Raw genomic sequence first — 16,850 nt, 5'->3', positions numbered from 1 at the left:
TGTTTACATAGCTAGGACCTGGAGGTGAGTGCTGGACTTGGGGTTCAAGGTTGGGAAGGGGTGTGCAGAGGTGAGGAAAGTGCTGATCCAACTCTTTCCTATGGCCCCTCTCCACAGCCCACAGTATTAATTCAGGATGGGGCCACTGCTATCCCAGAAACTCATCTTAACTCATTTCTGCTCCTCTTACTTAATGCCTTTCCTCTATTTTTCCACTGTCCCATCTTTCAAAGCCTAGCTTAAGTCCTATCCTCGCAATAAGGTTTTGCTACTGACTTTACCTCTGGGAAGTCCCGCTCATTAATAACTCATGCCATATAATTTACCTCTTCATGAGAACAATACTAAACAAGTCTTGGTTAATCTTGTTTACATCCTGACCATAAAACCAGTTGCCTTGGAGTTGACTTATGGTGACCTCATGTGTCAGAGTAGAACTGTGCTCCATAGGGTTTTCAGTGGCTGATTTTTCAGAAGTAGATCACCAGGCCTTTCTTCCAAGATGCCTCTAGGAGAACTCAAATCTCCAACCTCTTGGTTAGCAGGTGAGCGCGTTCACCCTTTGCAACACCCAGTGACTCCATCCTGACCATAAGTTCCTTAAACTCACTTGCTATATTTATCCTGCGTGCCTCGCACAGAGATGGATATACCATGTCTGACTCATGCCTTTGAAGGGTTTCATCCAGGCTCTAGCGGAGACAGAACTGTCACCTGGTAAATTCAATCCCGTGTGGTAAGTGACAAAAGGGTTCAGTAAGAATATGACCATAAAGTGTACGGAGAATAAAGTGTAGGGACAGAAGGCCTTTCCACAGCCTTTTTTATGGAGGAGTGTGGGCAGTTTGGAAGGACAACTTTAAGGCCTCAGGAGAGAAAGAAGTCTCAACTTTCAGCAATGAAAAAGAGAACGGGGAAGGAAAAAATAACCAAATGATAATTGGGCTTATCTCTCAGATTTTATCTCGAGGACACACATCTTACTGGTTTCTTTTTAAACTAGATGGCATTAAAGGCCTATCTTTAAAAAGATTGAGATTATAAGCACAACTTTAGTTTAATTCTACAAAGAACATTAAACACAGGACCTATAAGCACCTTTTGGAAGGATTTAAAATCTCTCTGAATCTCCAGGAAGAAAGTCCAACAGAGTTTTAAGTCAAATACAATTTTAAATTGATAAAGTATCAGGAATTTTGAACAGTTTAAAAAATCTCACTGATTTTAGATTTGAGCACATCTGAACCCCAGAGATGGTCTAAGCAGTCACATCCATATACCATATGGGGATCCGACCAGAATGTGAACCTCGATACCAAAAAAAAACCCCAAACCCACCGCCGTCGAGTCGATTCCAACTCACAGCCAAACCTTGATGGCATACCTTTTTAATACAGCCAACAGCATTCTAAGAGACCACTGACCTTAGGGCACAGATACAGGCCTCCTACAGGCTACGGACTCTGTTAGTTCACATACTGGCAGAGCACAGGTACATTAATGAAAATAAAAGGCATGTTTTCATATAAAGACGCCCCTGGGTGTTACAAACAGTTAAGGCACTCAGCTGCTAATTGAAAGGTTGGAGGTTCACATCCACCTAGAGGGGCCTGGGAAGAAAGGCCTGGTGATCGACTTTCAAAAAATGAGTCATTGAAAACCCTGTGGAGCATAGTTCTACTCCGACACACATGGGGTCACCATGGGTCAGCATCATCTCCACAGCAACTGGTTTTGCACATAAAAAGTTTCAAATTCAGGATGTAATAACATGTTATGCTTTTATAGACCTTTTATTATTTCTGTTATTTCCACAACCATTGCCTCAGTTTATTTCTACCATCACTACATGAGGTGGTTTAGACAGGAATCCTTATCTCCATTTTCCAGAAAACAAGAATTAAAGAGGATGGCAATTTCCTCCTCTGGTGGCGCAGTGGTTAAGTGTGCAGCTGCTAACCAAAAGGCTGGCAGTTTGCATCCATCAGCCACTCCCTGGAAACCTGACAGGGCAGGTCTACTCTGTCCCATAAGGTCTCTGTGAGTCGGAATTGACTCAATGGCAACGAGTTAATTTTCCCACTATACCATCCCAAATTCACCTTTTAGGTTTTCTAATTCAGTAGGTTGAATGCGAATTGTATTTTACAAAAAGTGATATTCATTTTTAATTATACAAAAAGCACAGAGACACAAAGAGTCGAGACAAGGACACCTGAGAAATTTAATTTAAAAACTTGGAATCGATGCCATTTCTAAAAGACTATCGCAACTCTTCCAGGCTAGTAAGCAATTTTAAAAGTAAATTACATGAAGTAGCCCAGGGATAGCATATCACAAAGATTTTCCTTTCTTCTTGTCGCTCTCAGAGGTTCCTACAGAGAAATGGTGGTGGTCTTGTCAACCGTAACAAACAAGAAACAGTCTTGCTACGAGACCCTGTGCAGGCCACCCAGTTGTGTAGGTGCGAAGCAACTGTAGTTTAAAAACAAACCAATCCCCAAAACTTTTACTAATAAATCTTCACTACTTTTTCATTGTTAAGAAGGGCACAGTCTATGTTGATTTATAACATGATTTAAAATACGAAGTCAAAGCTTCTTGTGTGATTTAACCTGGAGAACACTGCCCAGCTATTACTCCAAAAACTAAAAACAAAAAGAAAAGAGTATGGTGTAGGTCAAAGGTCCACTTCAGAGAGTACAAGGACTCACATTGAAAACCAGAACCCCAGCCAACGTAAGAATGCTGGAACCTGCTGGGGCCTGTCTGGGCTTCCCGGGCTTTAGAGCGTTTTCCAGCACTCATTCCGCAAGCAGGATGCTGTCTGTCCCTCGTGTATTTTCACCGAAGTCCATTTGCTTTCCTTCCCTGGCCTCTTTGCCGTGGGCTATGTCTATCATCCGGCACGATCTAGGTGGCAGAAGTCAGTGCAGATCTCTGGGGAACAGCCTCTGAAAGCCAGATGGGCTATTAAAACCAGGGTTTTCTTCTTTTCTTACAACAAGGATTTCAAATGACAAGGTTCTCTTTTTTATCCTATTTATTTCCAAAGAGAATTTTTACTTAGGTAATAAACATTACAAAGCCTTTCCATTTATCTTTGTTGATATACTTTATATACTTTAACTAAAAAACAATTCACCTAGACACTTAAATTGCTATTGATCACTAATTATTGCTATAGTTGGATTTCAAGAGAATTCCATACAACTTTCAATACATATTACTTGAAATAACAAGTGACAAAAGAACTGAAACAATATTATTTTAAAACATCAAATTAAGTAAAAACTTCTAAAATGTAAAAAAGCCAAGAGCCAAAAAAAAGACTAGACTGGCAAAATGATTAAGGAGAAAACGTGCACATCAGTGCCAGCTGCAATAGCCATCCCTGACTCCAGCTCCATCATGTCATTTTATGTTGGGAAGTGAAAAGCTCAAAGGCTTTCTCATAGCGGAGACATACATGTTTATAAAAAGGTTTCATATATACTTTCTTAAAACCCTATCTTTTGGAGTTATTCCTTTTGAGAAATACCATTTCTATAGAGAACAACAAACTTTAAAAGTGAAACAGTACATTTTGCTATGCAGTGACTATAGATTTTAAAAACTACAGACAAGCAGATCAAAGGAAATCAGGATGATGATATTACATCATTGCCACTGCATACTGAGGCGCAGAGAATGGAGGCTTGGATAACTAGAGCCGTGCGTCCTTCACACACCCTTTAAAGAAGCCTCTTCCTTATTTATTTTCTCTGCGCGCTAGTTTGAATCCCAATCTCTTTAACAGAACAAACAACATTACATACAAAGAGGGAGGCAGGATTTGTGTTATTTTCTTCTCTTAAGTGGGAGCAATAAAGTCTAAAGGAAAATAAACAAAGCGAAGTTTCCAGGGCAGGATGGGCTTAGTACACGTACATCTGTGCGGCAAACCTATCTATCATGGCAAATCCTGATGGCTTCTCAGGTGCGGAATGACGGGAACGTCCCACACCATCACTGCTATTCTGGGGCAATAAAGCGCTCCGAGAGGCATTTTATACCACTGTGGCAATCCTGGGACGCCCCAATCCACTTGTCTTTCATAGTGTGAATGCCAAGATTGCTTTGAGCATACTAAGATATTAAACTAAGCAAGATCTTTATTGTGCTAAATTCCAAATGCATTTCCCCAGATGAAGATACCTGGAATCCTTATGAATCTTAATTTCTAACTTCTACCGCAGCACAGTCCTCTCCAACTCTGACAAGTATTTGCCTACTTTAGACAAAGACTAGATACTGGAAACGAAAATATGAATAAAGTTGGTCACAACCTTCAGCTGTCTAGAATCACTACAATGTTGTCATAATGGAATGCTGAGTTTTCCTCAAAGCTGAGGCTTAACCAGTTAAGTGACATAACTTATAATTTCATTTACTTATTTCGGTGAAAATCTTTTGCAAGTGTACTGTTCACTTCCTTGCCGCAAACAGATTATGAAACAGAATTTCAGTTTGTTCATAGGACTCAGAATCATCATTATGAACAGAGTTTATTGTTTTCTGTGGTGGATGGAACGCTAAGTCTATGCTGTAAAGTTTGATTTCAAGTCAGTTGCCTCTTTTACATTAAAGGAGAGTAACAGTTGTTTACGACACACTGGGCTGATAGTCCATGAAACTGGTTAGTAAACCAAAGGCTGAAATGGCTTCTCCTAAACTCCCCCCGTGCTCATGCACGCATGCACGCACTCACAACACCAGCTTCCCTCTTGCTATCAGTGTCCTTTGTTTGTGAGCAGCACTGAAAACACAATCTGCTCTTTGGGCACAAACAACCCACTGGTCTCAGGACACTGTCCATCCACACTACCATTCAGCCAATTCATGTGCCTCACATTTGCCAGTACAGTGTGAAGAAAAACCTCCTTACACCGTTTTAGGATTTCTGCCAGAATTCTAGGCACAAATAAAGTTTGAAATTAAATCTTTGATGTTACAATTTGATGGGAGTCCAACAAAATGCCTGATGATCAATAAACTCTTCCCAGAAACACTGAGGACAACACTGGGGTGCAAGAAGACATCAAAATGGGTAGGCAAGGAATCCGCTTCTTCAGGGTGAACTCTACAGCTGCCAAAGAATAGAAATAATTCATCTCTTTCAAATCTAAGTTCCTAACCTTCCACTGGATGTATAAAAGGGGGAAAAAAAGGAGAAATAGAATTTTCCAGCAATCTTGCAGGAAAGGTGAAAGCAATCCGATTTCCCAATCACCAAGTTTTACTTTATGGGATATTAGTATTAATGCATGGTCTGAACTGCAACTGACAATGAAATGGTGCAGGACCAGGCAACATTTTGTTCCACTGTGCGCGGAGGTGTCATGAGTAGAGGCTGACTCAATGGCAGGTAACAGTATTAGTGCATGCACAACAGAAATCCTATCCTTGCTTGGCTTAAAATGGTATGTGCTGAATTCACCAAACCTGCCAAGATGGAAGCATTGAATGCTGGAGCCAGAGGGTCCAGAAAGATCACTTGGACCAAATGAGGGTACTAAGTAAGGCTGGCCTAGTTCACAACTGGGTATGACAACATGTGGCGCATAGTAAGAACTCAAATGCTCATTTTCATTTTACCTTTCATCTCAAATCTCACAACTCTACTGTTGAAGTAGATTATCATTATCCCCATATTCCAGACAAGGAAACAGGTAAAGAATCAACGAAGGCGCTGAAGGCCCACAGATAGTGATGGCAGGGCTGTTAGACAAGCTGACTCCAGAACCTACGCTGTCAACCAGGGTGCAAGATTTTGCTGTATCTTTAGACCCCTTCCATGTCTGATGAAACCAAAGAAGAGGTCATCATAAATTTTCTTTAAAGTAATCACCATCACTCTTAAACTAAGTATGATGTGAATGATTAGTCTATTTGAGTTATCTGGGCTATCAGAATATATCTTCTAGTGTTTTGAAGTCCTAGAATTATGAAATTCTATTAGATAAATATCTCTGATAACCAATCACCATATCTTCTATTTTAAAGGTTGAAAATATCTTCCTGGAGAAAAACCTAGGTAAAAATACCCCCAAATCACTAAAATACATATCCTCTGATCAAAGATTCTAAGACTTTCAATAGCTTTAAAAGGAGATGGATATAAGCAAAAATCATTGTTAGAAATTAAGGATTAACAGAATTTGGGGAATTTTGAAAATAATTTTAGACATTACATTAATAGAAATGCTGTATTTAAAAAAAGAAGTTTTAAAAAGAAATTCAAAGGTTAATGGACTCCTACAACTAGGCACACAAGATCATTTCAAAATGGTGAAGCATTGTCATACTGCATTTAATAAATATATATTAACCTGAATTTAATTATTTATCAAAATCTGGCCATATGTAGTTTATAGCATATTATTTATCATTATCCATCATCATATCAGTAAGTTAAGTTTCAAGTAAATAGCATCTTATTCTCTGGATTGGTATGTGGAATCATACTATATCCAATCATCTAAAATGGAGTGTAATACCATTATAAAAATACCCATATGAAATAATATCTCAGTCAAATAATATGTGTTCTAAAATCTCACTGAACATGGCATTCAACCAGGGGATGAAGAAAAATACAAAAAAAGTTTCAATGCAATATCCAATGAGCCCAGATGCAGTGATACGCATGGGTAGAAAAGCAATGATGTAATCGGAGCTATACATGTCCTATTTCTTTCTAAAAATTAAGGGCTTCTCCTCCTCCAAATTTATTTGCTTTTCTCCTCCATTTCCACTCTCCTCTCTATTCTATACCCTGATAGCTTCTTAGTCCTCTTAGGAACTGTTTCTCCTGCACACGCTTTTGAGCTGGGAGGAGACCAAGATAAAAATAACTCGTAAGTGCAATATTTCTCTAACTATCCCTCACAGACCGATAGTTTATTAAAAATACGATAGCAACCTATTATTAAAAGAATGGAATGGAAAAAAAGACATAGAAAGTACAAGCCACGTTTTTATTATTTGATTTTACAAACATAAAATTCACTGTCAACTTACTATAGAAGTGTCCAAATGCTTAAATCTCAATTTCTGTACCTAACTCACTGAGGACTGGTAACGAAGAGGTTGCAGATGGGTTCTAGCCCAGAAACCACAAGCTCTACAGAGGGTACTTCACCTGTCTTCTCACTTCTAAGGACCTGCTTTTCCTCAGGGAGACCTGGATGCGCTGTGGAGAACAGCACACCCCAAGGGGCCCTGTTCACCATTTCCCCCCTAGCTCCTGGATGCATCTGCAATCGTATAATTTATCTGTTTGTCTACTGTCTCTCTCCTTGACAAGAACGAAAACTCTATAAGCAAATGGACGGTCTGCCTTTGATCCATTTCATTGCTAGAGCCCAGGACTGTTAACTTCATTAGTTAAGTTTCTCCATTTTTTGTTCTTTTTATCCCTTTTCCCAATTGATGGTCAACATGTGTAGAAACATGGTTCTTTTCCAGGCCAGCTTGTAAGTTTTGGAATTAGGCACATGCGTAACAAATAACATCTGTCTGTTGTAAGATAGTTGGTATTTTGTAGCCCACCAAATATCTTAAAACTTCATAATCAGACATTTTATACCAAAGGCAAAATCAAATATGAAAAGATTAAGATCCGGCCACATAAAATTTTAGTTTGTTGTACAGAAAAAAAAAAAAGCTCTTAAAAGATGATAAAATGAAAATACATCTGTAAAACATTACAAAAGGTTAAGAACATTAACATAAGAAACAAGACAAAGATGAACACATCCAATGAAGAGAGAAAAAAGATGGCTTCTCTTCAATTTCAAAAAAACTGCATATTAATACAACAAAATCTTCTACCTACCAAAATGAAAATTTTTTAAAAGACATCCAATGTCTGCACTCTTACTGCATAGCCCTTCCTTGTATAAATATATAACAAAGCCTTAAGTACTATAAAATAGTGTATCTAGCAATTTCACACTTAAATTTATCCAAAGAAAACAAAGATGCTATGAAAATAACATATTCCTAGCATTGCTCTAGCCGTCCAATAACAGGGATTAGTTAAATAAGGTATGATACATATGTGTATCATGTAGCCATCAAAATGATGCTGTCGAATAGATTTTATTGATTTGAAAATATGTTTACAATATATTTTATGGAAAATAGCAGGTTGCAATACAATACTAGACAATATGGTCCCATATTGCATATCTAGAAAAATATATATCAACGTGATCATAGTAAAATGTGTGGGATTATATGCGACTGTAATTATTTTTGCTTCTCCCTATTTTCTAATTTATCTACGATAAATAATATCATGTAATAATGAGTAAGATAAAAAACACTGAAAAAGATAAAAACTGTAACAAGAACTCCTTCCATCAAAGAGTATTCACCAGGGATTTAATTCAACTATGGTTTTGCTCTATTAAGAGACCAAATGTGATCTGTTAACCTGATCACAGTAAAAACAAGATTATTAGGAGAAAGTTTAAATTGTATGAGAATTATTCTCAAGAACTTTCTGGACACGTTAACAGGATAATAATCTGCTAATTACAAGTGATGCGTATGTATTTTTGAAAACACAAATTTGACAACATAAACTTTCAGCTCTCATTCCCTTTGACTTGCACTTACACTGTTGCTGTTCTCGTGTGCCACTGAGTCTATTCTGACTCACAGCCACCCTACAGGACAGAGCAGAGCCGCCGCATAGGGTTTCCTAGGCTGAAATCTTTACAGGAGTAGATTTCCAGGTCTTATCTCCCTCCGAACAGCAAGTGTGTCTAACAGCTGACCTTCTGGATAGCAGCTGAGTGCTTAACCTTTGTGCCACCAGGGCTCCTTGTCCTCACATTAAGTTTTGTCTATAGTTTCAAAAACAGAACCAAAGGAATGGTCTTCAGAAGTAAATCTGATCTGGTCTTCAGTAGATCATTTAATCAACATATATCAGATACTCTTATTTTTTAGAGCTGTGTTTTCTTCCCCCATTAAAAAAAACCATTGCCGTCGAGTGGGTTTGTGTTAATGTGTCCAGAAAGTTCTTGAGAATAATTCTTACACAATTTAAACTTTCTCCTAATAATCTTGTTTGATATGACCACAATTAAATCTTAGCTAAACTATCCCAACTCATAGTGACCCTGTAACACAGAGTAGAACTGCACCATAGGGTTTCCAAGGCTGTCATCATTAAGGAAGCAGACTGCCACATCTTTCTCTAGTGGAGCAGCGGGTAGGTTCGACCTGCTGACCTTTCGGTTAGCAGCCGAGCACTTAACCACAGCGCCACCAGGGCTCCTTTCCCTGTAATAAAAACGAAGGAAAACAGACTTTTTAGAAAAGTTGGTTTGCAACACCAAATGCAGAAGTTTTTAGTATATACCACATCGCAACCTCTTACATGTTTGACTGCTTTTTCTTTTCATTTCTTTGTGAATTGACAGAAGCAAAGGCAGAAAACTAAAGCTTCATAAAGAATGTCGGAGCATGCTAAAAAGAACCTTAGAGATCATTTAATCTAACCCCTTGATGTTATAAATATGGAAATTCAGGGCCAGAGAGTTGGTAAGTGAAGAGGTGAACTAGAACTGGGTGTCCTGCCTCTAAGGCCAGCCCCCTTTCAATCATAATCCACCAAACATCAGATGCTACTTTAGAAATTCACTAGGAGTCCACAGAGTTAATGTATGTATACAGACCTTGCATCTGGTAGCTGTATGGTGCCTGTCCAGGTTGAGGGGTACCAAAGCTTGTACCATAGCTTAGAAATCCGGTCTGTCCAGGTGACTGAGACTGTGACAATCCACCTTCAGTCTTGATGCCTGCCCACAATGCACCTAAATCAGTTAGTGATAGCTTATCTATCTGTCCATTTTCAAAACTGGTAAATATACAAAACACACACACACACAACTGCTTAGTCACAAACGCTTCCTCGTATCAGCTTAACAGCAAAAGGTGTACATGCTTAGAGTGAAACACTGGAAAACTACAGCTTTGATTTAAAAATTCAGAATCCTTTCAGATCCGAAGGCCTATTAACAGTGTTCTTTCTTGTTGTTCTCCTGAATTCAAATTTCTATAAAATATAAATCTGGTGATATCATATATAGACTTCATTTTTTATGTTTTGCAAGAGTTTAAGATCATTTTCTTTACAAAGATATGACCGCAATTAAATCTGAGCTAAACTATTCCAAAAGTTGCTATGCTGATTAGTGTCAAAATAAAAATCCTATTATCTAAAATGTGACTAATTAGAGCCTCTGTTCTCATGGCAGGTTTTTTTTTTTTTTTTAACTCTTTGCCTTTCAAAGCTGATTTTCGTACACAACTCATTTTGAAGTCAGAGGAAGCAATGTTGGGCATAGAATGAAGCAACACAGAGAACCACCTTCCCCTAAATACCTAGAGCCTATCAGAAAAGGAGGACAAAAGTGGTAGAATACTAAAGACTCCTATGAAACAACAAAGTGATTTTGAAACAAGAGAGGTTGACCGGTAGTTCCTTTTTTATCCCTTTAGTTTCAGAGAGTATTCAAATATATTTGTTTTAAATGTGGTCTAAAGTATGCTTTGTTTTTATCATATGGTAATACAAAAACATAATGTATTTAGGGCCCTAAAATACTTCTCAGAGCTCCAGGCTGACATCCTCATTTCAGGACTTAGGTTTGGCAGCAACGTTACAGGGCTTAATTAAAGACAGTCATGAAAGTTAACAACTGTCCTTAACTCCCACAGAGGAAGGGGAGGAACGTTTCTGCCAAGGGAATTCACATTTTTGAAAAATTTTACTTTGCACTTAAGATAAATGATATCTTTAGGATCTAACATACACAGTAGTCTTACTGTTTATTTCCATTTTAGGGGAATTTCATCAGTAGAATGAAGTTAGGTAACCTTCCTAAGGCAGTGGAAGAATCTGACTCTTGGCTGAGAGAGCCTACTCTAATTCCTGGAGTATCTCTAAGTAACCTCATAATGACCTTACCATTTATTTAAGTCTTAACATTAAAAAAACAATGCGCTTTCACTGTACAGACGATCCCAAACCAATGAAGAAGCCATACATATAAACGGTTGCCGGAAAAACACCTGCCCAAGACAGGTGGCTTGATGGCTCTAGAAATTCCCTTTCTTTCCATGTTGTCACCACTAGGGATTTTTTCCCCCTTCTTTCTCCATTTGAGGCTATAATGACCCACTTCCAGCTTTTACCTATACCACTTCTGTTTTTAGCCTGGAGCTTCGGGATGGGCATCTTTGTGATAAGAATAGGCAAGGGAAAGGTAGTAAACACCCTTAGCCACACCCATCTCCATTGCTTCTACCCACAAGATGGCAGTGATAGACTCCAAGCTGACCCAGTGAAGAATCGTATGAGTTGTTCTTCCCTATTCATCTATTATTCACACTATGAAAAGGTATCTCTATCTTTTCTTACAGGGTCTAAGTAACAAACTTAGGGGGCACCAGTCCTTGGAGGAAGTCTTTTAAGACCATCTGGACCATGATTATTAGCAGTTAAAAACCCTATACTATGTGCTCTTCCTTCACGAGCAAGACATGGAGGAGAAGGCTGCAACATTTTTTGATGCACTGTGAGCCAGGAGAAAGAGAACCCCAAATCAGAAGCACTAAAGGCATCTCCAAATACTCCAGGCCCAAAAAGAGAAGAAAGGGAGTGATTAGAAAAATGCCAAGGACTGAGAATTATTTTTGGGAGATTTATAACCATGGAAGGCCCCGGGACCAAAGCCCTTTACACCGTGCTTTACTCTAACCACCTCGCTGATCCCCACCTCTCACATCAAAATCCTCAACCTCACTACTAGTTCTATTCTAAGATCCACTGCTCATCTCACCCTCTTGGAACAACTATTCCAGACAGCAGGGACATTCATTTATGGTTTAGAACTGGAGGAGTTCCTGCCCCAGAGCCCTGAAATTGGCAAAGGGGGAGGCCCAGGTCCTACCATGATTCAACTGAAAGGAGAAAGACAGAACAGGATCTGCGTAACTGAAAGACAAGGCAGGGACAAGAATGATATCTTCTTATGGAAGCATGGGAAAGTCTAGAGTACCTTAGCATTGTTTGTACTAGAAATACACTTACATTTCAAATAATCGTCTTACAAAAAATTTTTGAGACTATAAACTGGGGACTGCTTTGACTCAAATAATAGAACTGAAGCTATTCAATTCAAATCATAGATCGTTTTTCTTCTTTTAGCTCAAGAATACTTTAAAAGTAACGTCTACAGATAAATTGGAATCATATCTTAATATTACGAGACTCTTGAATTAAATTATATAAATGGAAAATTATTCAAGAAAGTCCAGCTTCAAAAACATCCAGCTAGATTAACATTCAATTCTGATAGTTCTGAAATAAAATTTTAAAGGTTGAAGTCATATACAATTTGATTTTGCTTTCTACATATTGGATACGAAATTTATATATGGTCTATTTGGTTTGAGATAAAAATGAAGAATGAAAAGGAATAAAGAATTACCTCCTAACTGATAAAATGCTTAAAAAAGAGCATTGATTCTTTCAATATATTACAGAAAATAATATTACAAAAGAATAATACCATCAAAAGTATAATTAGGCTGGTCACAAAAAAAAACTTCCAAAAGCACAAAATTACTAAAAGAATTAAAAAATGCCAAAGCAGATATCGTGACCATCCTCTCAGGAAGTCCAGTGATAATTTCAACTTCAGTTATTAATTAGAAAGAACTAGATATTTTTAATAAAATACTCCATATTTTATTAGATGCTTGCCATATACTTATTGTGAACATTCTGAACTGATCAAGTTGCTTTTTAATATCAGGATATTTATTCCACAAGCCCTTTCTTTCAAACTTCCATATATTTTTCTTGATCACTAGTTTAGTTTTTTTCTTAAAAACATGCCAATAATTCGTATTTTACTATTTAGTTCAATTTGCTGAAAAGTGAAAGGCAAACTGCAATTCATTTGAAGGAAAGGTGTTTTGAAATTCTGAGGTTTTTGACTAGATGTTGAGATTTGCTGAGTTTATTTTTAATTTACAGGTATTGACCCTGTAACAATTGAGTTAAATTATACCAAGATAAAGATAATCTCAGGTGGGAAGAAACAAGTGGAGATGTGAGCTTTAAATGTTTCCTGATTTGCCTCTTTAAAGTACAGCCCAGACGGTGATATATAGATCACTTTTCCTAAAGGCTGATCATGCTGAAACGTGATAATGCTACCACACTCAAGTGTACAGCAAGAGTTTATTGAATTCTGCTTGTACTTCCCTAATCATAGTTCGGTATCTGATAAATAGGAAATGGATCTTTACCCCAAAAGACTTCATTCACAGAAGTTTTATCGCAAATATGCACAAAAATATTTTGGATTCCAGAGCCAAGTGCTCAAATGGCAAATTAAGAGTTGAGATAAAGACGGAGAAAAACGAGAGCAAAAGGACATATAAACCGTGCAATCTATTTGCTACCTCTGACCTCAAGATAAGTAGCAACCAGTTCTCACAATGCTCATTAGAAAGAATCATATTAAGAATTTAAACACAAAAGGTGACAACACTTTCTAAAGTGACCCAGATAGTCAATTTTTAAGCATCTTTCCTGTAAACTTTCAAACATACATGTATGTCCACTAGATGATGCCACTCACAGTGGGTTACTCACCATATGAGGAAATTCCGTACGGCTGTCCTGGCTGTGGGTATGTGGCGTACGCTGTAGCTTGTTGCATTCCTGTGGTAAACTGGGTTTGCCCATACGCAGCCATAGTTTGTGAGGAAGGGGTAGGGAGAATATGTGGGTATTGTCTGCTATTTGTCAGAAATGACAGAAAATAGAAAGCCCATGCATTAGACGGAAACATGCAAGGTAACTGAGCAACTACTATATCATCAATTCTAGTTAAAGATTATGTCTTAAAGTAAAACTTTCACACATACAAACTACTGAAATATTCAGTGTCTACTAGATGATGGACAAAGTAAATTTGCATAAATACATTTAAATCTCTATGAAACACACTATAGCTTAAATTAATAGACAACATGTGGGCAGAGACATGACTTGGAATAAGGTAAAAGTCTACTTAGAAAAGGTATTTACTGATTAAGGGAAAATACATCTTACTTGGAAGGATAAATCTGTGGTGGGGAGAACTGGTGAGTTGGTCTTGGGCTGAAGTTACTGCTCCCAATTGCTGGGGGGAAAAAAAAACACAATAATTAAAGCAACATACAAAGTATGTATAAAACATTAATACATTTTGAACTATAAGTTGATCCTATTTGACCTTTTTGATCTGCAGAAATGACAAATTCCTATACCTTGGCTTAACAGGATGTTAAACTATTTTTAAAAATGGTTAAGTGGTTCTATTTTTAAATTGACTCTTAGAAAAAAATATGCCCAATTTTCAACGTCTGTCAGCATGCTGTGATAGTTTTTAAAGTGGCAATGCTTTGAGGACACGGAGTTCTGGCTACATTTGGAGAGCGTGCTGAAAGGGGACCCATGAAGTTGAATTGCAGGGCTCGGTAGGAACGCAAAAGGTCACCTGGCCTATTGTCTGCCCTCAGCGGGAACACACAAGCCTAAGGCTGTACTACCCAGAAACATGGTCTAATCTTCTCTCAGGTGAGCAGAAATAGGATAGATCCTCATTTGCCTGCATGGATTTAGCAACTTTTTTAGTAAAAATGCATTCCTATAACTACCTTAAATTTCTCAAATTGCAAGCTAAGCCTGTCCTTTCTTGTGGTGATCTGGGGTTTTCCTTTGCCTTTCAGTTATCTGAGTTCCACTTCAGCGTTCAAGTTAAAAAGTTTGGGTTTTTTTAGACGCATTTAAGCAGAATTTAATTTCTTTTTAATCGAATATATTTGATTCAATATGTTTGGAAATGCACTAACTCTCAATAAATACTCTTTTACCTGCATTTTGAACTAAAAAAGCAAAAATCCATTTTAACATAAACCCTTACAACAGTTCTCAGCTTCTTTCACTGTAAATAAGGGCAAGCTAAATTTTCATCTACACGCACATTTACATTTAAGTTTCTATTTATTTTTATTTTATTTTATTTTTGCTTAATCTCTCTCTAATCTAACTGGCTAAGATGCATGTTCTTTTAAGTACAATTATTTTACAATGTAATATACTTATTTTCTTCTTCCACCAATAATCCTTGTCTTCAGAGGCTCTATTATTTATTAAATGTATCCCTCATTAAAACCCGCTCATAAGGTTCCATCCACTCAACAGTTTATACATTTTTCATGAAGTCACATCAATACCTGTATGCTTCTCAAATTGAATTTTCCAGTTTGGGATTAGGAGAACAGTGGCAGAGTTGGACTAGAATCTCAAAATCCATGAACAATCTTTTCCTTTAATAACAAATAGCTCTAACACAGTGACAATATACTAGATCTAGATTAGTACTACTCTTGCAAGCTGCCAGAAAACTCGACCATCTGGTTGCCAGTTTGGCAGAGACAGAGTATGCATTTAAGAGAGGTCAGGCTAACCCAGCTGGTATCCTCGTCTTCTGGCACATATGAAGTCACTACTCTGTTCCAGGCAGTGCTCTAGATGCTGCAGATGCAAACATGCACAGACCAGTTTGGTCTCTTACCCATGGGGAACTGGCACACAAACAGCCGTGGAAGGGGGTGTTAAATGCTGCACTGCAATACGTACAAGGGAAGGATGAGTGAGTCAGCACTCGGACTACAAGCACCACCATTTGCCCAGGTCATCTGTGACTACGACCTCTCCTACTCCCCTTTTCTAAGCCTTAAGAGCGAGCGGCCAAGGATAAAGTGGACTTATCCAGCAAGTCACTGGAAGAGTAATATCTTACCAGGACAACCACAGTTAAAAACACATTTTTTAAATGAAACAACAACAACAAACTCAATGCCTCCTAACGATGGAAGCCACAGCAACCTCTGCTATTCTTTTCTAGCTCCGTCATTGTGTTTTTCAAATTGTGATTTTCAAATCATGAACCATAAAAAGTACTCGGTGTTTTTTAAAAAACAGGATAGAATAATACAGTAGAAGGTATCAGAATTGTTATACAGGGTAAGGGCATATTCTGTGAGGCTTTTAGACTATACACATATAGTGTTTGTGTGTGTGTGTGTGTGCATGAGGAAAGATTTGGGAGGCTGCAGAGTGTGATAATTAAGAGCACAGGTTCTGGAATCAGAATATAACTTCAGCTTAAATTCAAATCCCAACTCTTCCAGGTGAGCTAAGTTATTTGATCCCTCTAAGCCTTAGGATATTCTGTAAAATGATGAAAATAATACTACCTGAACCTCATAGGATTGTTGTGAAAATTAAATGAGATGATTGACCCATTATCTTTGCCTTCAAACTTGTCCTTGTTCCTGTATTTTTAATTCTACTCAATTGACAGCATCCCCATTGTCCAGCAAAATCCTAAAGGTAGGATTCTTTGCCCTCATTTCACATACAGGGTAATCAGAGCTGGCAGAAGTTAAGGAACATGTCCAAGCAAATAAATGGGAAAGCTGGTCTTTGAATCCAGGTCTGCCTCTTTCCACAGCAACATACTATCTCTTGACTGCCTATCTAGCCAGAAACCTCAAAATCAGCTCATTTTCCCCTGTTTCATGACCCTCAAGTCATCTACCAAACTAAAACCAAACCCGTTGCCATCAAGTTGATTCCAACTCATAGTGACCCTATAGGACAGAGTAGAACTGCCCCATAGGGTTTCCAAGGAGTGGCTGGTGGATTCAAACTGCTGACCTTT

General features: G+C 37.9%; 1 protein-coding gene across 1 annotated transcript in view; it reads right to left on the bottom strand.

Moving 5' to 3' along the window:
* Window positions 1-16,850, bottom strand: part of EYA1 (EYA transcriptional coactivator and phosphatase 1) — a 179,177-nt gene that overhangs the window by 124,181 nt on the left and 38,146 nt on the right. The window contains exons 3-5 of the mRNA XM_004372534.2: window positions 14,192-14,261; window positions 13,730-13,875; window positions 9,735-9,857 (exon numbers count right to left, since the gene is read on the bottom strand). Of these exons, the coding sequence (XP_004372591.2) occupies window positions 9,735-9,857; window positions 13,730-13,875; window positions 14,192-14,261 (339 nt within the window). The remainder of the gene's footprint in view (window positions 1-9,734; window positions 9,858-13,729; window positions 13,876-14,191; window positions 14,262-16,850) is intronic.

Source organism: Trichechus manatus, unplaced genomic scaffold (genome assembly GCF_000243295.1).
Source record: "Trichechus manatus latirostris isolate Lorelei unplaced genomic scaffold, TriManLat1.0 scaffold00018, whole genome shotgun sequence".
Classification (NCBI taxonomy): domain Eukaryota; kingdom Metazoa; phylum Chordata; class Mammalia; order Sirenia; family Trichechidae; genus Trichechus; species Trichechus manatus.
This window is presented reverse-complemented; position numbering and strand designations above follow the sequence as displayed.